This window comes from Neopelma chrysocephalum, unplaced genomic scaffold, assembly GCF_003984885.1.
Source record: "Neopelma chrysocephalum unplaced genomic scaffold, ASM398488v2 Primary Assembly neopelma1_59, whole genome shotgun sequence".
Lineage (NCBI taxonomy): Eukaryota > Metazoa > Chordata > Aves > Passeriformes > Pipridae > Neopelma > Neopelma chrysocephalum.
The window spans coordinates 3,069,900-3,093,606 of record NW_020897714.1 but is presented as its reverse complement, the minus strand read 5'-3'; the positions used below and the strand labels follow the sequence as shown (position 1 = coordinate 3,093,606).

The 23,707-nt window shown below is 39.3% G+C and overlaps 1 protein-coding gene across 2 annotated transcripts in view; it reads right to left on the bottom strand.

The window, feature by feature from the left end:
* The window catches only part of TPH2 (tryptophan hydroxylase 2), an 85,555-nt gene that overhangs the window by 26,418 nt on the left and 35,430 nt on the right, over positions 1 to 23,707 (bottom strand). Inside the window, exons 9-11 of one of the 2 annotated variants that reach the window (XM_027680769.1) lie at positions 17,316 to 17,411; positions 9,187 to 9,320; positions 8,969 to 9,098 (exon numbers count right to left, since the gene is read on the bottom strand). In XM_027680769.1, coding sequence (XP_027536570.1) covers positions 8,969 to 9,098; positions 9,187 to 9,320; positions 17,316 to 17,411 — 360 coding nt within the window. Of the gene's footprint in view, positions 1 to 8,225; positions 9,099 to 9,186; positions 9,321 to 17,315; positions 17,412 to 23,707 lie in introns of those variants that run through there. The other variant, XM_027680768.1, reaches the window with a different exon arrangement.

The following is a 23,707-nucleotide window of genomic DNA, read 5'->3' as shown; positions in this document are numbered from 1 at the left end:
TTGCCCAGCTAATCCAGGCCCAGTGCACTGCTTCCAGAAAGGGCAGCAGTACAATCACCCAGAGACTCAGCGCACATTTAACCCAGCACCTCTATCCCAGTGTCATTGAGGGAGGCAGCCCTGGAACTGAGGATTCTCCCCTTGTGCTTGGACAGAGGTACTTATACCTTAGGACTTGTAAGGAATTTTTAAGGATTTATAAGAATGTTTTTAATAAATATTCTTTTCCTTAATAGACTAAGATTAGATAGCTCTTCTGCTACTGATAATCCCCTACGAAAGTCATGTAGGACCTTCTATCCTTTTTCCATTATATCTATAGGAAAAAAGCACATACTTTCCCCCTGCTCTGCAAAGTTCCCTCTTGGGTCTCCAGGAACAATGTGCAAAATGGTGCTATGAAATGCATGCTCTTCAGGTGCTCTGAAGCCACAGGTGGATGCTGTTCCCAACAAGGGCAGGTCACCTCTGCTGCCCACCCTATCTCCTCAGCCAGATCCCAGATTTCAGTGCCCACATTGACAACTGCTGCTGCTGCTGCTGCCGCCATCAATTTAAGTGGCTCTCGGACTAACAGCATTTTAGCATCAACTTTATACTTGTATTTTATGGTAAGCAAAAGGATTCTGAGGTTCTTCCATGAAGTGACAGTCTCGTCACCATTTAGCAGAAGGGGCTGCAACAGGTAATAGATGCAACTGACCTCTATTTTTTTTCCATTTTACCTCTGCAATTAGAAATAGGACTCCTAAATCCTCAACTGTACAGCTTGTTACACTTATTAATAACTTTCATATCCATCTTTATAGCCATAACCTTCCTCCACTGAACCCACTGATTCTCACTGGTTTTTAAAAGCTCTATGGAATTTATAATTTGGGACAGGGATTTCCCTTTTACAATATATTTGTCTAGAATCTCTTTCCAAATAACCCTGATAAACACTAATATATCAAAAATAATCAAACTTAACAAGCAACTAATTACACTTCTCTGGGGGGCTGTTCCATTCAAACACACTGTTCCCACGAGCAAGAGATATGTGCAGTCAGGGCTGGCTCACAAACATTCCCAGTTTAAAAACTGAAACTCCTCATAGTCCAAATGATTTCTGTTCTCAACAAAACTGGGATTAAAGGCAGAAAAATATCCTCCTGTCTTTTAAAGCATCTTAGCCCATTTACCAAATGCCTCTGGGAGAAGCATCCCTTTTTCACTAGAGTTTTATGTGACCAATTCAGCTGTAACAGTTCTGGCTACTTTACTATTGACAATTTGACAAGTGGACTCAAATGAGAAGTTTTTTGTGATTTCCTTTCACAAACCTGTATGGGGGAAACATTAAACAGAAATTGAAAACCGACTTCCATTAGCATTTTTCTTTTGGACCTATTTTCCCTGGGAATTTAACTTTATTTTTAGAGGAATGTTCCAATAGACTGCAGGAAAGATAACACCTGCTTCATTTCCCTTCCCTCCAGCCTTAAACATGCAGGATTTATACAGTTATTTTTATTCTTTCCTGATACCACAGCCTTGCCTGTTTATAAAATGTAAGAGGTAGATAGATAATTGTACTATTTCACTAGGAAACAGGGAGGTGAACATGAAACTGAGCTCAGAATTGGAAACTCTGTCAGAGTGTTGGTGAATCACTGTATGAAATAAATTGTTCACTTTCTGTTCAGTCCATTAGCTACAAGGACGGAAGAATTGCTCTTACAATGCATAATGCTGCAATTTCCTATATTCACTTAGCACTTCCCCTCTCCCTTCTGCAAATCAGAAGCATTACATTTGAGGTTTAATTTGCTCCCTCTACCCACGTTTTCATTCCCAATTCTGACAAACCAAGCTATTCCTCAGTGAAAACGCACCAGCTTTTACACAGCATTCATGCATACAGTGCTCTTCCTCCCCTTTGGAAATTAGGTAATGGCAGGAAAATAGAGGATATATAGAGGCCCCTATGCCTATCCATCTGCAAACAGATGATCTTTTGTTTCTCCTGAGCTTTTTGAGAGATGGTGTAACAAAACTGAATTCACAAGACCCCCCATGTCATGTGTGTGCCAGATTTTGTGCTGACACTGTGATGAGAAAATCCATACTTGCCTACAGGTACCACACAGTTGCCCATCCCCTTTCCTTGTAACTCTGGGGGAGCCACTGACATTTTTAACAGTCTCAAGAGTTAGGCTTGCTAAACAAGCTATTTAAAGTAATTTTTCCCTGAAATGGGGCAAGGAAGATTGTATTGACACCGAGACCCCTGACTGTCCTGGAGGGCTTCACTCCGGCAATGAGGCTGGGCTTAGCACCTCAGACAGACTTGTATACTATACACTGTACTCAGTGCAGACCTGCACAAGGCTGCCCACCTCTGCACAGCAAAAGTTCCGCAGTGGGAAGGAAGCATGGAGGGATGGTGCTCATGGGCCTCTATTTTGCCTTTTTTTTTTTTTAAAGCAGAAGCCAGGTTTGAGAAGAAAAGATTTGAAAAAGGAGATCTATGAAATAAAATTCTTGGCACTTCTCAGCTTCTCTTTACTACTTTTCCTGCACGTATGACAGCATGTGTTAACTGATCCCACTACACAGACACCCACAGACAAAGCCTGAGGAGTTGCTCCTCAAGTCACAGGAAGACAAACAGTGGCTATTTGAGACCACAGGAGCAGCTTGGGGTGGGAGCTCTTCTCTGGGACTCAGGTGGCTTTGTAACTTCTGCCTGTCAATTAGTATGGACCAAGAGTCTTCTCTTGGATGCATGAACTGTGCTGACCAGCACTGGAAGGGAGCAATGAATGAGATCTCAGACAAGAGCAGACCATGTTGCCTCCCCATCTTCTGCACACTGCATTTTTATTCTGGAGTTAACATTTTCTTTTAAAAAATACCTGCAAATGAAATAAGGAACAGGCTTTGCATGCCTGACTTATTACTCTAGCTCTGCTCCAGCAGACATGGATCTATTTCAGAAAACAGTGGCTGGGTTGAGACCTGCAGGTAAAATTTAGCCTTTCTATTTCAAGCTACTTCTAATTGAACTGACTGGTGCTGGCACCAGAACGCCTCTTAGAACATGTGCTGGCTTTGCCGCAGTTGAGATTTTGACTCCCTGGTTCCCATTTGATGAGAGACCCTTGCTTTTTCATAACTCTACGGGCAAGTGATCTATCAGGGGTGATCAATAAAAGGGAACTCAGATTGATCTTCCTGACAAATTCTGCTAGAGTGGCAAAACCACTATGTGTATAACCTTAAACTCATTTACCATTATCTGGCCTTATTCACATCTCTGAGGTTTGCAATTCACTGCAACAAGGGGTGGTGAGGGAGGGTAGCATTAGGGGTACCCACCAATTGTCAAGCCCTGGGAAATGGCAGCATCACATAATCAGCATTACTCTACTTTCACATTAAGTATCAAGACTGGGTTTTAGTGACAACTAGAAAAGCTCCAGGCAGAAACTGCTAAGAGCATCAACCATTCCATAATTAACATCTCTTTACTACCATTATGAAAAAATAAAATAGTACCATATTCCAAAAGTTCCAAAAGGAAATAAAAGTGATTTTACTTCTGTCTTGTTGGTCTCAAATCACCCACTTTTTCTCCTGTGGGAGAGGAGGGCTGTTTGGCTCTAGAGTGCTTCATTGCTGCTCTGTTATAAGGATTGTATTCATGCTGGAACTCTCTCAGAAGCCAGCGATGTAGGCATACTTGGGTTGTGTTTCAGGTCATGTGCCAGTTTCACACAGACTGAAATCCTGTTGCTTCACAAACCCAACTCCTTACCTCCAAACGTGGACCGTGGCAGTGGCAGCTTCTTCTCCATTATTTTTCCTGGACATTTGAGATTTCTGACTACATTAAAAAAAAATGTCCACCAGAATATCCATCACCCACTTGCATTTCAAAGTATGTGACTATGTAAACATTTCACACTTATTCCACCTGAATAGTCCACTCCGGGTCCAATTCCAAGAAGATGCCGACATTTATTTTTAGTCTTACCCTACCTCAGCTGTTGGCAAAGAAATATGAATTCTTACTCTAAGACGTTGGAGGGCCTCTTTAAACTAAAGAATAGACATCACTGAATCCTGATGGTTTTGTGTTTAGTTACCTTTTCTCTAGGACCAGATGCAAAATGAAATAAAAGAGGTTTCATAGAGCATTTCAACTGAGAACAATGTTTACTCTTCAAGCTCAGTTAACTTAAAGAAAATTGCCAATAAGGATGCCAAGGACACCTCTACATCCTTCACTACGTTACTAGAGGGACTCATTTCTAATAAATATGTCCTAGTATAACCAGAACTTTTCTCTTCATGCCCTGTCCTAAACATACTTTGAAACCCATTAGAGGAATTGGTCATTGTTGTCCAACTCTTCACTGAGAAGATGTGAAACATCTCCAGAGTTGAAGCGATCGATACCACAGAGCATAGTCATTATATAACAACAGCAGAATTACTCCCTTCACAAATTATTTGGAAATATGATCATAGTTCCTACTGAGATAGAAGGGAAGCTCTCATATTTCTAAAAAGCAACACACTGACAGATGAAACAAGAAGAGAAGTTTCCACGTTGGCAAAGCTGATTCCCTGAAAGGAAGAGCATTGCATCAATCCTTACCTGGCCCTTAATGTGACACCAGGCTGGACAGCAGGTGCAGTCCCCAAATTCCCTGGGAACTTGGACCTAAACCAAAGTTCCCTTCTGGACTACACCAGTGGGTTTCTTTTCCTTGGAAATCAGGGGAATTAGGGAGAACAGGCTGCTCTGTGCCCAGATTTCACCAAGACACAAGGCTTATATCTGGCTGGAGCACTCAAGTTTAGCAGCTTGGAAGAGCTCCAGGTTCTCTGAATTGTCCAAGGAAGCACAGTCTTCCTGACAGCCCAAATGCAGGCACAGATAGGATGAAATACACATTTCTGTTTTGTTTATGAAGTTGAACAGATTTAAACCTTGTTTGTAAAAACCACAAATGCTGATTGCATCTCAGTCTTCTGACTCTGGGCAGCTGTAACTAGCAGGTAAATCACATAGAGAGCTCTCTCAAATGGCTGATGAACTTAAAATAGAACACCATAGTCAGTCTTTAAGGCTACACTCTGACCATGCATTCTACTCATTCTCTAAGAGAAGATGGAAAGATGAAGAACCACCCTTTAGGGTTGGTCAAAGACTGAAGGAGGAGGCAGAAGTGCAGGTGACATATAAGCGCTCTACAGTGGTGGCTGTTGACCATTACTGCTCTTATGAGCCATCTGAAGCCTTTTCCAGGTTGTTGCTCTAAGGGACTTCAAGATGTCATATTCTCTCTCCTCTGGCCTCAAGATGAGACTGACTGTGCCAGCATCTTTCCTGAGAGACAGCAGGCTAACCTTGTTCACTTAAAAAATTATGGAGGCTCTGCTGTCTCCCCAGGCAATCTATCCCTCACGTTTCACTGTTACATAACTTAATGTTCCTTTCCTGCAACTTAAGTCCATTAGTTCTTGAGGCTGGAGAACAGCCTGTCCCTTCCATTTTGCAGCTATTTCTATGTGTTTGAAAAAGGTTATCCACTCAGCCTCCTCTACTCCAAACTAGGCAATCACAGCTTCCCAGTTCATCACACAGAAGCCAGGCTGCTGCTGGTTAGCGATAGCTTTCAGTAACTGCTGACTGGGCTGGATTTGCATCAGCAGCCTGTAGGTGAAAGCCTTCAGCAGCTTTAGCTCTCTGAGCCAGCCTGTCCATTCAAAGACATGAAACTTTTTTCTGTAATCCAATACAGTGCATCAGTAAATACACGTTACAGTACAGTAAATTTCCGGAATTTTCTCCATCACATTAGGATATCATAAGAAGAAGAAAGGAAAAGACACCCTATTTCACAAAACTGCATTTTAGGGCCAAACTTAAAACAGGATTCCCAACAGGTCTTGAAGAGTAGAGAGGGAAAATGCAATATATTGTGTTAATACCTTCCCCATTCCACCCCCTCTATCAAGCAAATTAAATGAAATGCATGAACCATGTCTCAGTTGGCAAATGAAACCTGGTATTTGTATTTGCTGCTGCCATGTCTCAGAGTGTTGTTTTTCATTTTAGACTTTGCACAGTAGTAAACACTGCAATGCTTTACATTCATTAAGCTTGGGCCCATTTAGTCTGTGCAGGCAAAGCAAGTGCATATATCTCAGACCCATAAAGCATCAGTGCAGAATTACACAGGAAATAAATGAGACTAAGCCAGAAGTCCAATTTCCAGAGTCCAGCTCACTAAAGCTAAACAAGCGCCTTAGATAAATATGGCCTATTCTAAATGAAATGTTAGTGTAATTTGATAACTGTCAATAATTCCCTCATTATGCCTAAATGAGCTTGTCATCCAAGGAGATTGCTGTATGGCTGATCTTAATTTGCTAATAAAAACTGCAGAGAAGAATTTCAGCTAAACTGGAACTATTTGATTCATAAAAGTGCAACAATGCACTTTTTAAAGCATTCCTTCCCAGCCCTGGCTCCTGACTGGCTGAAGCCCAAAACCAGTTTGCTCTGCAGCCTGTAAGAAGGCTGCTTTGCTATGTAAGAACAATGAGTGATTGTCTCTCTAAATCACTGTTATTCCTTATCCCATTATAGTTAATTTATTTTTAATCATGTTGTATAAAAGAAATAAAATCATTGGATTAAGCATATATCTAGAAGCGGGAGCCCATTATCCTTTGACAACGTTCTGTTTCATTGACATTATATCTTCACTGTAGACAGTTTCCTTGCCATCATTAGTCCTAAAATGACTATTGGATTTCAAGGGTTTCTCCCTAATCCATAATAAGATTTACTTGCTAACAGCACAAAACAAAACAAAGATATGCTTCTATTATTTTACTGCTGTTGAATACTTACGTTAAGCTATTAAGAAAATTCAAGTACAAATCCAGATATTATAAGCATTTAAAGTTTTCCTGCATAATTCTGATTCAAGGGAAAGCCTCAGCAACTTTGAAGCTTTGGATCTTTGTGGCTTTATTTTACTTAAGCAAGCAACAATACTTTGTCAGTTCTTGAATCAAAAAAGGTCTACTATTTCTTGCACAGTGATTTTTTCAGACCAGTTAAAGCAAATCTCAGTACAGTTCATTTTCTCCAGAAATGGCTACAAGTGGTTCATCAGATTTCACATGAAGAAAGAGGCGCAAACTTTCCTGCTAAGGTTGCCAGCAATTCCTCTGTGCTAAGTGCTAGCGAACAGTCAGCACTAATGTTGGGAGGTTAAAAACTCCTTTGGCATGCTGATCCCCATGGGATAATTCAACAGTTCTCCATTTGTACAAATGGCAGTCACAGTTAAATCTAAAACTAGATTTTTCCACACCCTATTAACAGCAGCATTAGAATGCAGCAGGGACCATCCAGAGAAAAGAGCCTTTTCTGTTATCTCATAGTTATCTTTGAGGACGTGGCAGATTTCCCTGTGAAAATTATCCTTATAGACTGCCTCTTATTTAAGGATATGCTGGCACTACCAAGTGGTGCTCTTTTTATGCTGAAATTGCCAGAAACACTTAGGAGTTTTTGCATGACTCTTTCATCTGGGAGAGCAGCTTCAATAGATACCTATTTTCCATATATGTAGACAAGCTGTGACACTTTCACCCATATTGACATAATCCACATAAGCCATGTGGTTTCCATTAAGAAGGGTCCATATAATATAGTCAATTCTCCATTATCTTGGCTAATAGGAGAATAGAATAACCCAGATGAAGGAAAGACATGCATAATTATTGCTTCCAGATAAGAGCTGGCTCAAATATTTCTGCACTGTGCTCCCCAGACAGAGCTTGTACATCTGTCAGAGCTTGACAACTTAGAGTTTATTAACTCAGGCATTACCTGCATCCATCCAATACAAGCAAGGCAGCTTGGGTGTCTCCATGATTTAATCACTCCACAAGTATTCTACTAACTGAAAATCATTTTGGCTATAATTAAATAACAACTTCCATATTCATCGTTTTATATGTTCTGATACTAATACGGCGTAGACCCAGTCATGCATGGACAAGTCAAGGTTGAATGGGGAATAATGAGGAAAAGTAAATTATGCATGAAATGCAAGAGGAGTACATTCAAAACGCAAGGGAATGCACAAGGTACATAGTGATGTATAGAAGGGCTTGTGGAATTACCTTATTCCCAGATAGCACTCGCAGAGGAAGCATGCTCAGGACTGTCACAGGTAGCAAGTATGAATCAGAACTATCTTTCTACGTGAATTGTCAGAGGTTTCTTTTTTATTGTGTTGCAATTACTCAGCCACACCGAACTTTTGTCAGTTGAGAGTTCTCATAATGTGTAATCTCCGAGACCTTCTAGTACCAATACATAGCCTTCCTGATCTCAGCACAAATTGTATTGTTCAGTCACAAGAGACACTCAGTTCTGTTACAGATATATGGACAAAACAGTGTCTTTACCACTATAGAAAGAAATACAGATTCTCTTACAAAGAAAATGAAAGCATCACAAATAATTTTTTCTGGATTCTTATGGCAAGAAAGGGATTATAAAGAAATAGACTTAATGAAATCAACATCATCATTTCTTAAACATTGAAGTGAATCATCTTATGGAAACAAAATCATTGCCAGTCAAATTTTTAATGGTATACTTGTACATGGCATTGTGTTGAGGAATTGATGATTATATTCTGCCACATTCCATGTTGCATTTACAAATTAGCATTGCCTTGGTTTGTCTGCACATTACATCTAGACAGAGGTACACAACAATGCAAGACACAGGCCGAGCTGTAGAGGGAAAACTGATGGGTAAGAGAAGTTAGCCATCTCATGTGACGTAACTGGCTACAGAAAGAGCAACTGACAGCAAATCACAGTGCCAGACATATCAAATCCCTAAATATCTGTTCATTTTGCTTAAAGCATCACATACAGTGTTCAGATCGCTGCGGAGGTCCTGCACAACATTTTCTATACTCCTAGTATCCTTCAGAATCTCAATGCTTTGCGTATATGGATTGAAATACACAGAGAAGGGACGAGTAATTGATTTGGCGAAGTCCCTGAAAGAAAAAAGAAAATTAACATAACTTTTTTTTGAACTGCTAAAGAAGAGAAATTTGGATTTTTGAGTCAGGGGAAATAATTTACCTCATCTTTTCTTTGGCTTCTTCAAAACTTTCTGAAACAAAGTAAGCCTCCTGGAAAGTAGTGATAAGGCATTCTTGCAAACAGGTTGTCTTTGGATCGAATGCTTTCACATTGGCCTTGTCAGAGAGAGCATGCTGCAAAATATACCACAGAATCTGGTAAACTGTGTTTTGATACTGCTGTGTGTCTACATACAACTGCTCATATATACAGCTTTTATATCACTGTGCTGTATGTTTCCCACGAGCTGGTAGCCCCTCTTGTTTTATGTACAATGTTTTTTTCAGTTTGAATAGTGAACATGGTGAATTTGCTACTTAAAAGAGCTCTTTCTATGGAAAAAAATTTTTCCCCTAATAATGAAATTATTAGAGGAGATTAGAAATGCACCTGCCATGAAGATATACAGACGTAAATGTTCAGCTAGAAACAGGAAAGTCATCAAATAACCATTCTTGAAACATTATCTGTACAACTGCAAATATGTATGTCCCCAATATGTCATTTAACTGGCAGAATTCATCACTGTCTTGGTGGGTGAATTGAGTCTCAACAAACAGTTCATACAATCTGTGCTTTACATTTTCAGGACAGCATCATATACTATTTTCCTGACAGTGAAAGTGAAACTATTTATCTCAAAACCCATTACATAATGCCAGTGTATTGCATAGCAATGAAATGCATTGCCCTTCTGCCACATACACCTGAGCAATAATGCTCCATATAGTACTGCAAAGAAAAAATAGCTAAACAGACACAGGTAAGTACAGGGCAGACACTGGGCAGATGAGGCATCAAATGCTGCTACCCAGAATATAGATTTCTGATTAGCCTTTCTCTTTAAATGACTTGCACAGGCCACTAGAAAGGACACGAAGATTTCAAAACTGGAAATTAGGTACTGAGACATTTTCCAACACAATCTTTTCTAGCTCCCCTTTTGACTTGAATACTTGTGTTAGCTTTTGGACCTACCTTATCTTCTAGAGCATACATATTTTCATTCTCAGTGCTCTGTTACAGCAGTGCAAGGTAAGGAAGGAGAGCATATTTAGGTCACCTTTCAACCTTCTTTAGTCCCCTTATATCTATACACAGTGAAGATGTGCATGAAAAGCATAAAGAAATGATATTGAGGAAGCAGATCCCTGAGGTCCAAAGGTGTCTCTGATTTCTTTACTTTCTATCTGCATGGACAGTCTTTACAGTAGAGTAAGGTATTAACCTTAGGGTATTCACCACAACTTTTATCCATGCTCTTGCTTATGCTCATTCCTAAATCCCTGTGAAAGGCACTGAAAATATCACATCAGCTCTCAACCTGTAGTCTCCAAATAACAGGACAGAAAACTGGAACAAGAGCCTCTTCCTCCCACCTCCTCCCTCTCCAAAAATAAATACATGAAAAATTAATGCATGGAATCATGAAATGTCAGACAATTACCTTTCTTTAGTACATGTATCTTTTCCTTCTCACAAGGTTTGCTGTTTTTAGCCGGCCACCAGTTGAACAGGTTTGAAAACAAATATTAAAAATGGTCTGTCAACCAGCATCCTCTTCTAAATGGATTGCAGAATCAGGCTCACCTTATTAGGCTACTGCCTATATCCCTGTTGTCACTTTTTCTTTGCAGAGCCACCATACAAGTGAATGCTTGTAAATTTAGGCACTTACCTCCTTCTATCAAAATGAATTTGCTTTTCTTCACTGAAAATTATAATAGATTCCCTGGGAGGTTAACTATAGATTAAAAAAATCTCAAGGTGTCTTTGTACTTCCAGGTGAGACTTGATGCCTCAAATGTCTAAAGCACAAAGTTTTAAAACTCTGAGAGGACGGAGTGAAGCCCTATGCCTGGAATCAAGATTATGATACAGGCCATGATTTCTTAGGAACTGAATCAGTAGGTGACCACTTCTGGCTTATGGATTCTTTTCTGTACTGTGAAAGCTTCAACAGAAAGGTTGACAGTGTTATTTTCTCTACTTACTAATGGCCTCTGCCGGGTCAGGCCTAGTCCTTGGGACTGAAGCCATCAGAGACGAGAAGGGATTCAGCCTGTGGTTCCTACATCATGAACAACTCCTCTAGTCACTGAACCCTGATTTTATAAAAGGAGAGAGTTTAAAGAGGAGGAAAAGCTGATTGGTTATCACAGGGGATGTCCTCTGAGAAAGCCTTTCTAGCTATTCTCCTCAGATTAACTATATGAAATGACTCATACATTCTGGATTCCAGTTTAGTTTACACAGGAGCAGAGCTGTTGCTTCACAAAGCAATTCTGCAGAGACTGGGATTTGAGGACACCAGAGAATGTGCAACCTGGAAACAGAGGGTAAAGAATTCAGACGTGCCTTCAAAGTTAGGTGACAACTGATCAATTATTCTTAGGATTGCAGTTTTGGAATGAAGTGCCTAAATTCCAATGAATTCCCACCTGAGTCACCTGTCTCCCTTCTAGGACATAGTCTTCGGCTCTTGGATCAATTAGGCATTGTCATGGCTACCAAAGCAACGTTTCCATCTTTGTAAGTCTGAATGGTGCTTTCAAATTCCACAATCTGGCATCTGCAACATCTGCTATTGAGTTGATATGCTGACACCAGCAATGCCAGACTTCAGCAACTGAACTGAGCCTGCAGACAAACCTTCAGAGGGATCATAAACTGTTTAGTGTGAACTAGAAGGGTCAGGACACTGACTCAAAGCTGACTAGAGCATTTTTCAGAAACATTACAGTGTTCTAAAATGTTGGTCCTTGGCACTCTCAACATTATGAAGCACATAATCTCAACAAAAAAACTTGGTCTGGTGAGTCCAAAAAGCTTTCAAGTTCACGCTATTCACTTATGGTTTGGTTGGACATTCAGTTCTTCAGTGAATTCAAATGAGAAAGTAGATTTCTCCATCAGAAACTTCTTTTGTTATCCCCCTCCAATGAGATGTCAGGGCTAATACTCATAAGGAAAATAGGTTTTGGTAAAATAGAGCATCTTACCATCTTGTGGATCTGTAATAACTGTCCCTAATGGCCCATTCATATGAATCATATAACTGCTTATGCCAATAAAACTACTGGTGATTCTCCTTCAGTTCGAGAAATTAGAATTTGGAGTGAAACTTCCAAATTGATCATCACTGATTCTCAGGAAAAGCAGCAGTATCAGACAACTGGACAGCTTCAGAATTAGACAATTACTCATTACAGGTCTCTTGGGTCTACGTTGTCTGATGCATTGTACAGAAGATGGAAGATATAGCACAAGATCTAAAGAAGACTTACATGTTTCCGCAGTGGCAGCCAGTCAGAAATACCGGGGCATGTCAGATGGCACCAGGCATTTACACACTGCACAACAGTGAATCATTTCTTAAGTGACCACTATCACTGACACATGAAAAAAGAGTTTGGTCTTGTAATTTCTCTTGAGTATAAAAATTGGAGTGTAATAATACAACCCAGAGCTTTTCAGATTTGAGAAAAAATAAACAAAACAAACCCCAACAAGTAAAATTTTCAGCCAGCAAGGGGAAAACTTGAGTTGTGTGTGTACCAGTACTGATTTTATCGCCTTGTTATTCCTGGTAGAGTACATATAGTCTTGGAAAACCCTGCTCTTAAATGTTTTCCTGCTTATCTACAACCTAAGTTGCAAATCTGACAGTGTCCTGATATTACCAGAAATTTTTTTTCAGTGGTATAATTTTATATATTGTCTAGACAAATAAGGAAAAGACTTTCTAAAGAGTACTAAAATGAGCATCTGGGATCCAGGAGTTGTTTTCTTCATCCTCTTCAGAAAACAGAGCCAAAATTTGCATTTGAATCTTTTTGGTGTTAAAGGCTAATGCTGGCTCTTCTTAAAATAAATGATCATTAAAACAAAATAATACAACTGGATATTGTATTTGACCTTAAAAATTTATACAGAAAGATTTGAAGACTACCTTTCCGTCTAATATAGAAGCATACAACAGGGATATATGACTTGATCTACAGCCAACTGAAATGGATAGGAGGCTCCTTTAATGAAAGAGTTCAAGAGAGCATCATACAAAGTAAATGGATTAAAATTTCCAAAGACATTTGAACTGCCTTTTAGAAATAGTTTTAATAATTGAAATGTACATTATTTCCACCTTATCTCTAAGCCCCAAATACATACTGTGTAATAGTGTTAGCTAGAGTTAACCTGACTATATTAAGCAGAACATTTTATAACTACTTACTGTATTATTCGTTTCCCCCAGGCTTCATTTTTAATCTTCTCTTTCTCCTTATTTTGTTGTGCTTTCCAATTTTTTTTTACTTGATGCTTCCCTAGTATGCACATCATGAGAGGCACTTTTCAGTATCTGAAATTCTAAGTCTAAATACTGAGTGGGGAAAAAAATTTGAAGGGAATCCTATATTGATAGGTTGGTGCCCACATTTCTCTAGCTTTTACAGTTATTTGTTACTAAAACTGTTGACCAGATTTGCAGAGTGAAGTAGTGTAATATAGAAACAGAGAAGTCTGAACAAGCCATTTACTGCACTGAAAAGACCAAATACTGCTGGCCGTTTACACCCTGCAAACAGTGTGGCTCAATAATTTCTAGAAATTAAAATTGACCACCATGTTATTTCCTGTGAATACCACTGCATTGAAAAGAGAGCTGATGGGGAGAGCAGTTGGAGAAAGCCTTTTCTTCTTGCTCACAAAAGCATATTAATAACAAATGCCTCTGCAATCTCGAATGCACCCTCAGTAAATTTGGAGACAAGACCAAGCTGGCATGACTATTGTTCTGCTGGAGGACAGGAAGGCTCTGCAGAGGGATCTGGATAGGATGAATTGATGGGCCAAGGCCAATCGTTGAGGTTCAAAAAGGCCAAGTGTCAGGTCCTGCACTCGGGTCACAACAATCCCATGCAGAGCTACAGGCTTGGGGAAGAGTAACTGGAAAGTCGCCCAGCAGAAAAAGACCTGGGGGTGCTGGTTAACAGCAGCTGAATATGAGCCAGCAGCGTGCCCTGGTGGCCAAGAAGCCCAATGGCATCCTGGATTGTATCAGCAATAGCCAGCAGGACCAGGGCAGTGATTGTCCCCCTGCACTCAGTACTGAGGCCACACCTCGAGTTCTGTGTTCAGTTTTGGGCCCCTCACTACAAAAAGGACATTATGGCACTGGAGCGGGCCCAGAGAAGGACAGCGCTGAGGTAGCTGGAGTTGTTTAGCCTGGAGAAGAGGAGGCTCAGGGGAGACCTTATCACTATCTCCAAGTACCTGACAGGAGGTTGTACTGAGGCGAGGGTCAGTCTCTTCTCCTGAGTAGCAAGTGACAGGATAATTGGAAATGGCCTCAAGTTGCACAAGGTGAGGTTTAGACTGGATATTAGGAAAAACTTCTTCACTGAAATGGTTGCCAAATAATGGAATATGCTGCCCGGGAAAGTGCTTGAGTCACCAATCCTGGAGGTATTTAAAAGATGTGTGGATACGGCAACTTGAGGACACAGCTTGTCCAGTACTTGACAGTGCTGGGTTGACAGTTGGATTCAAGGATCTTAAAGGCCTTTTTCAATCTAAACTATTCTATGACTCTATAAAGTCAAGGTATAAAGATTCAACCTTGAAACAAGATCTGCCTTCCTAGTGACAAGGATACTTAAGTATTTCAACTTCTTCACAGAAGTGACTGTGGGCCCACAATCACCCTGTCTTAAGAACAGCAGTAATTATTTCTGAAATATTTTCACTCTGACACCTATGAGAAGTACGTGTGTTGCACACACAAGGGTGAGACTTCCTGGCCGTGCAATCTGACTCTCCTATTCATCCCCACTCACCACTGAAATAGCTGGTATTGTCATCATTTTCAGAACAATTGCTGCCATCCATTAGGATTTTGGTTTTAATCAGGATATTGATATAATCAGGATCTCCAGAACAGTCTATTAGTATGATTTTTCAGAAACCTTCAGATCAAAGAAGACATTTTCCCTCCCAATAGGTGCTAAGAGAAAAGGCTGGTAAGGGAGGTTGCTTTCCCACGAAACAGCAGAGACTGGCAATGGCTTGATGCAAGGCTGTGCACCGAAGTCACAGGTGCCCAGACATTCTCCTACCTAAGCACCTGCCTGATGTATCTTGTTGACAAGAAGCACATTCATGCCAGGCTTGTGGTCTAGAAACAGCTTCTCCCATGGTCACTTTAGCAGAAAACTTAGTTGTTTTTTGCATTTTTCCTTACCTTTTACCTTCTTTTCTACTCTGGTGCACAGTCCCACAAAGGCTTTCTGGACATTTTTCATCTTATCAGGCCCTTCATGGAGACTATGTCTACTTGTGGTATGGTGCTGTTCTGTTCCCACAATACACAAATTTTCAGTAACCAAAATGTCTCATTTAAGTCTCTAAGCATATGCACAATCTGGTGAAATTTAATATCTTATGATACACAAGAGATCAAACCAAATGGTCTAATAGTCCCTTCAGGCATCATATCTACAAGATATATATGTAGTGTAATGGAAAAGTATATAATATTACCGATTTATGGCAAAATTACTATGATATATATATGGCCATACCTTTGAAGAAGACCAATATAGTCGATTAATGGGCAAATTATTTAATTTATACTGCTGCTTTTCAAAAGGATTATTCTTTGCACTTAAACTCTGAGATTATTGCTGAGCAAAGAATACAGATCTGGGATCACAAATGTGTGACACCAAAATATGCACACTTGACAAGAATAATGCATTTGTTTATAAAAGTGATGGTAGAAGACATTATGTTCTTGACTATCCATTTCCTCATTTTTATGCCCTTAGATTTTGTAAATTACATGATAGGTATTTTCAGGGTCATCACCTAGCGACCGTATCTCTTAGTTTAAATAAAAGGCCTGATTCTGTGCAAAATACTGCACAGAGTTTGGGGCTCAGCACTGAATGTTGCTGGGCCAGATGAAAACAAGCGGGACATGTTCATCTCTTTGCATTTAACCATCTTTCCGCTGTGAGTATAGAATATTGCCAGGCAGACAAAGAATGCTTCTTTGGCTGAAGTATGTACAGAACGCAGAGCACCTCTAATACAACCAAGGAAAAAATACTGGAAAAGGTAATTTTCTTCAACCTTTTTCCTACTACTGAAAGAATAGCAGTTTGACTAATGAGCTTCACCAGAAATATTCTGTTACAGGTGAAATAAACAGCAAAAAGAGACTGAGGTATTTCTATTAAACTGCCAGATAGTTCACTGAAAGCCAGCCCAGAAGGCTGGGAAGATGTTTTAACACAAATAAACAATCGATATATTGCAAAAAAGTTTGAAATACTATTCCATACATGCTTTTGAAAAACAAATATTTACCTGCAAAGCCACCAAGAGGTCATTTGGGTCCCTGAAGATAGTACTCTTTCCTCTCTTTACCCTTCCCTCCCATCTTGCCAACAGAGAGATGTACTAAGTCCCAAAATACTACATTTGTGACAAAATACCTTTTGTTTATTTCCTGTGTTTTGTAGGCATAAAAAGAGGCAATAAGTGATCTGCTACAACTAATCACACCATGCAAGGTTAAACACTTTCACCTTTAAAAGAATAGGGCTCTATGTATTGTCTAATAGGCAAGTCTACCATGAGTTTATACACATTCCTTAATTGTAAATATGAATAATCTACTGAATCAGGACCTTAATGAATGTTGGTTTTTTCATATCAATAATGAATCCGTTCAAATACACTGGATTACTTACAATACAATCATGTCTGATTTCTAACACTTTATTGTGGGTGTTAAAAACATATGCTTCTCATCCAAACAAAGCTTTTAGAGGCCCAAGGCAACCTTACCTGTTAGAAACCATAAGCCTCCTTTTACAAGAAATGAAAATTCAAACAGAAATAAGTTTTGTAGTTTATAGTTGTTTTGGTACTTTGGGACTTACAAGTCTGTTCATGCTTCAAGTGCCAGCTGATACTTCTAACAAAGCTTTCAGGTCAATACCACATTTTAAATATCAGCTTTTTATCTTGAGACTTTTAACTGTTATTTGAGAGTCAATATATTTATATCCGACTATTATTTTGTTAAGATTAAAGGTTGATTCTGCTTTAATGGTACATACCTTTAATTCTCCAATAGAAGACAGAAGTCCTGCCCCATAAGCACGCAGTTGTCCTTCTTGCTTGCAAAGGCCAAATTCAATCGTAAAAAAATAGCACTGTAAAATATACAGATATTCAGATACATATAGTGTAGTTGCAAATGGGCACTTAAGCAATGACAATCAGTACCATATTCATTCACTTGCCCCACTTCTTCAGAATTACCTGTCTTGAATATAAACTCAGATACAGTACATTATTACTGCCAAGTGATTTAAATGTCATGTTCTGCAGTAAGGGAGCTTTGAACAAAAATGTGAGATTCTGCTCTTTGTCTGGGCAACCAAGCAGTTCCCAGGAATGGCCAGTTAGGAACAGACAAGCAAGATCATTTAGGTATCAAATGCATTGATAGGAATCTGCAGAGATTTTTGAAACCTTTTGAAACAAACAAGATGCCTTAAAATAAAATTCTGCAAGGTAGTCAGTCCGACTGTCTAGGAACCTCTCAAGATCTCTGGGATCTAGTTCAGTTTTACACTCAAGCTGATACCGCTTTAAAGTCTGCAACATAATGAATTTACTTAAACGCGTGTGCGTAAGAGCCTTCTTGAGTTCAGGCCTTAGTCTTCACTAGATTTTACTCTGTAATAAATGTCTGTCATAAATGAAGAACTAATATGGCATTTGAATTCCTAAATTACAGAAAGAAAATTATAGTCAGTCAAATGAGTTTACTTGACCAATCCATTACAGTTGTTTTTTAGGTCTGCATTCAATCAGGTAACATATCTGAGCTGTAAAATTGATGAGAAACTGTGAAAGAGATATGCTAAATGAAAATAACATTGTGGTATTTAACTATGCTGTAGCCACCCAACAAAGTTAAATGTTAGGAAGACCTTAAAAAGCACAGATAGCCCACTGTCCACTAAATGCAGAAGACGACAGTCTCTTCTGCTCCTATGGTACTGAGTTTTAGTTTGTTTTTTTATGAGACATCAAGATTGCTTTTTGCTATTAGATCAAACAGTTGAGATCAAGATAGTAACTATTTCTACATATAAAGATTTTAGGAAGCTGATTCTAACTTACATGAAAATATTGCACATATATACACACATATCTGTATATACGTGAGTTTTTTACTTTATCTGACAATTTCAGGTTTTGTGTAAAGAGACATCACTGAACCTAGCAGATTTAATTGTCTTTGCAAAAAATATGAATTTAAGATAAGAACCAACCCAGTATTTTGTACTAAATCTTAAATTTTTCAAATAACTTAAGAATGGATCCTAACACAGTGATCTTTTCCCATACAGTTCCTCCTTAATACTCCACTCTTCCAGTATTTAGCATACTAAATGTAAAAGAGTAGAAATTAACACCTCTTTTAAGTTCAACAAATGTTTAGAAATTCAGAAATTATTAATTGCTTTGCCTCATCAAAGTTTCTGCAGAGCTAGTGATTCATGCAGTATGGCACTGTGCAGAAGGGTGTAATAAAGAACGAATAAAAACATGAGCCCTGTGTCTGATCCAAACCTGCTAAGTCAGCTGAGAAGAAGAATCAGTCGCAGAAATTTCAAATGTTTTAAGTCAGATTCCATCACAGCAGTCAAAGGCACAGATATCCACAAGGGGAGGTGAAAACACATCATCATCAAAGAGAACCAAAAAAAAATCAAATTTCCAGCTCTGGCTTTGCTATTGACTCAGCTAAGTCAAGTTGGCATAAAATTTTTCAGTACATGCAATGAGCTAATGTCCCCACTTAGAAGAAAACAACTCGTTTCCAAAAATGTCATCTCTGGGACAAACCACTAGGTACACAAAATGAGAAAGGTATTGCTGTAGGAGCAATGAGTGAAGCTGAGAGACCTACCACCAAGAGTACAAACGCCGCTTTCCTGGCCTAAATATTTCACCAGAAAAACCTTCAGGAGGCAACAGTCCTTGTTCTCTACATGCTGACACTGTCAGCAATGAACTACTCAGCTTTACACTTAAATCCCATCTTTGAATTTGCCCCCTCCTTCCCAACTCCTTTAAAGGAAACCATCAGGTAGTAGGCCATATGCTGTAAACATGAACATTCTGACAGATACACAGCAGGATTTGGCTCCCAATAAAACACAGTGATCGTGCTCATTTTCATTCTTAAAAGCAACAGCGGCTAAAAAGAGGGAGTCTGGTGTTTGTCTGTTAAAGACCTGTAAGAGCAGCCATGACTTTGTCCCCATATGTGGGACACCTTTCCTGTCGACCTTTCTCAGGCTGAGGAAGACCAAATCAATGTCATGCTGGTCCCTGGAGAATGTCCAGTGCCCACTTAGCAATCTATAGGGCCAGAGGAGCAAGTGAAGGGAAACATTCTCCACTTCCCTGAGGATGTGCGCTCCAGGGAATGAAAGAGGCAGAAGGCAGAGAGCTAACACAGGCACAGGAGAGAGCAACCCCTGCTGTCCAGGGTGAATAGGTATCCTGTTCACAAGACAGAGAGACCTAAATTCCACTTCCTCCTTGAGCTTCTTTTACTTTAGTTCAAAATTATTATAATTGTTACTATTATAAAAGGGAGTTATATTTATGAGCCAACACTTGCTGATGAGAGCCAACCTTTATTATTTACAAGACTTGTACTCTCAGTATAACCAACCCAAATAACACACATACAAAATGGCAATACATCTGCCTACTACTAACTTGTGGTATCCAACTATAGCATTGAGAAAAGCCCTTCAAATGAAAAGCTGATTTTTTTACAAATTTGCCATATGGAGCAATTACAATTTTGTATTTAAGAGAGTTCTGCTTAGCCAAGAAAACGCGATAGTTCACCCAATGCTGCCATCTTCAGATCATCAGTAAGTGATACATGATTCCCTCCCACCTTCCCACTCACAGACATGCAGAGATGGCTCAGTGCATCAACAGTTTGCAGGCTCAGTAAGCTGTGCTCTCAAGTCTACAACATCAAGGCATACTGACAAGGAGGTTAAATATTACCTGTATAGAGCCACTTTTCATAGACCAGACACAGAGATACCCACTAGATGCCTCTCTTTGTATGGTAAACCAAAATTGTGGTATTCTATATTTACACACAGGATAACCATTCTGGAGTGGGACTGACTGAACAAAGAAATGGCTGTGGAGATAAATACATTTTTTAAAGCCTCACCTGAAGACAAAAACTGAGTATTACACTGTTGTTACAAATAGGCTGATGAATGCAAGCACAAATGGGGGCATCCAGGCTCTCCTGCTCTGATTTCAAATCTTGGACCCGTCTCTGGCATACTTCCTATACTGTGGCTCCAGACATTTGGCTCCTCTACAAACTACAGCAATATCCTGTCATCTGCCTTTACATTCAGTTCTACCTCATCTTTGGGGTGAAGTGTGGGTTTGCTACAACCTACAGAGAGGCTCTCGAAGTTTCTGTAGTTTTTGAAGAGCCTTACACTGAAGTGCTGCTCTGTTAGCCAAATCAGCAAAATGAGATGAAGAATCAAAGTGCCAAATGAAGGATTAGAAACAATTTTTATGCCGAGTGACATCAATGTAATGATCAAGACTGCGCCAGGAGCACAAGACAGTGTTCAGTATGATCTTAATTTATTTCTCTTATTTATCAAAAATATATGAAAGATACTTTACAGTCGTACTCATAAAACATTGTCTACATGAGTTTAAAAATTGTTAATCAGATGAATGGAAGAAAATCCTATTAAGGACTATAAAATACTAATACAGCAGATTTCTTCCTTCAGAGTCCTTGAAACAAAAGTCAATGGCAACCAAAGCAGTACATCTGGAAAATATCACCGTATGGCTTTAGACATACACTGTCCTCCAGATGTCTGCAATTTGCCTGTGTCAGAGACAAGATATTGGGGTAGCTGGTCTGGCAAAGTATATGTGTGATTTTAAGAGTCAGATCAGTTGTCCTGCTATTGACAGGAAAGATACAGGGAAGATCAACCCCTGGCAAACTCCAAAGCTGGTTTCCAGGGTAAATACAATGTCTGTTCTTCACAATCAGGTACTGCCCTGCATTATAAACTGGACTACCAAAAGAAAAAGAAAAAAATCAGTGACAGCTATGACAGCTAACAGAAAAAATCGTTATTCGAGGGTGCTTAGAAATTTTCAAAGGCAGGAAAAAAGGTCTGATAAGCTCAACTCTTCTCACCTGTCTGATTTCTAAGGCTTTGAAAATCACTTCTCACATCACATCATTTTGCATTTGAGAATCTCCCTCTTGGGACCTGTGCAAAGAGCTTGTGTATGGTATTGGATGCTAGTGTCAGAGAGTCAGTAGTTCAAAATCTGACTTGTCCATAAAAAGGCCTTTCAAGCCTTTCCACTTTGCTTAATTTTCTTACGGTACAGCTTAGAGACCGATACTTGTGTTCACTTGGCAATTTTCAGCATGATGTATAGCATGAGATTTTATCTGTTCTCTTAAAGTACCTTATAAAAATGTTGTCAGGATGAGTCCTGAGAACACCAGCCATGTCAAGCACTGATTTGTTTGTGCTCCCTGTCATGAGGGGGGAAGAATGAGAGATTGAGTAATTGCATGACTGCAACCCTGGCACGTGGGCAGGAAGAGTCACCACTACAGGAACTGCCAGTGACAAGGGGCTACAACCCCAAGCTGACATGTAGTAGCACAATCAAGTTATACATATAGAAAATTCGTTGCCATGAAGACAATACAATTACTAATGTATGTAAGTACTTGCAATACTAGTGCCAAATAAATATCCTTAAGAAAACATCTTTACATTGTTTCTACTGGATTTAAGATTTCAAAGGATATTTGAATAGACCACTCAATTCAAATGCATGCAATACGTTCACAATATGCAAAGATTAATTCCTTTTTCTTTAGGAGTCCTTTGATATTTTAGCTCTAAAAACATTCACATAGAGATAAAAATCTCTCATATAGTTGTAATTATCTCATAAGTAAATAGTTATATATAGCTGAAAGACTTTTTCTAACTCCCATTATTAGAAATTAATCCTAAAGATTAATGAAATAAAGGTGTTTTCTTTCCCCCCCGTAAAAGTTGCTCAAATTGCAACCAACTGTTGACTCAGAAATATTTGTGACTCTCATCTGTGCTTTCTTTCTTCATTCAGAGCTAGTGCAAATAAATTTTTGAATAGTTGCTTATTTTTCAAAGACATCAATAGTCTCCAAAAAAAACCAGTTGGCATTTCACATTTGACTGAATTATTCAAAATTCACAGTCTGTTGAGTAGTATCAGGAGTGCTCCACTACAAGAAACAGATAGATGTAACACAGGTAACCCAGGCAACTAGCCAATACAGTACAGTGTTAGAGTCCGGACATCAAGCAATACTGGCTATTTGACAGCTATTCATGCAGGAACATTACTGAGTAGAAATGCAGGGAGATTTTTGAACAACAAATAAATCTCATGGTGAGCTTGTGAATAGATCAAAAGCAGAAAAGAAGTAAAATTCAATAGCTAAGTCTCATTATAGACAATTCACCTACCTCCAACAAAGGCAGTGACCCTATTCACAGCCAACAGCATTTCTAAATAAGAAAACAAAGTTTAATTTTTTAGAGTTACCTTCTTAAACTATTTTGTTTAGTCTGCCACTTTGAAATGCATTTAGGCTCGGCAAAATGAGGTTTCCTTTGGGGATTTCAAAGTGAATATATTTAACAATATTATCCTTTTTCCCTCATCTGACAGCTTTGCATTCAGACCTTTCACTAAGGGTGAATGCTTGGAACAATCTCTTTATAAACAGACATTTGGGTAGATGTGGTGCCGCTCATTAGAGCACTGGGGTATAGATACACACCAGCCTTCCCATTTCTGTTGACAGCCACAGCACACAGCATCACCACATGCAAATTCCTCTAATGCAGAGGCTTGACATGCTCAGAGAAAGCACGGCCTACAGTGAGCACAAGGGGGCTCAAGCCCTTCTGAATACTTTGAAATTATGTTTCTTTATTCAGGAGTTACTGGAGAAAAACTCATAATGGTAAACCAAATAAAATTATCATCATGGGTTTGTAAGGAAGCAAAAGTGTACCTCAAGCAACACAATGCTACAACAGTATCAGTAAGGAGGTAACACTATACCTCCAACACTGGGGAGCCCAGACAAGACAAGACAAGGCAATGTCTATGGCAGCTGCCAACCTTGCAGGTGCAATACAACTTCTGGAATAAGATCCGGAGGACAGCCCTACTAACCATATTGTGTCTCCTGAGAGAATGTCTTTCTGTTGTTCATTCTCACATGAAGGAGGTCCTCTTGCTACTCTGAAGAGCAAGCAGAGAGAGTGGAGGATGAAGCATTTTTGGGATTTTTCTGCTGTTCCAAAAAGTTACGTCCCACACAGTT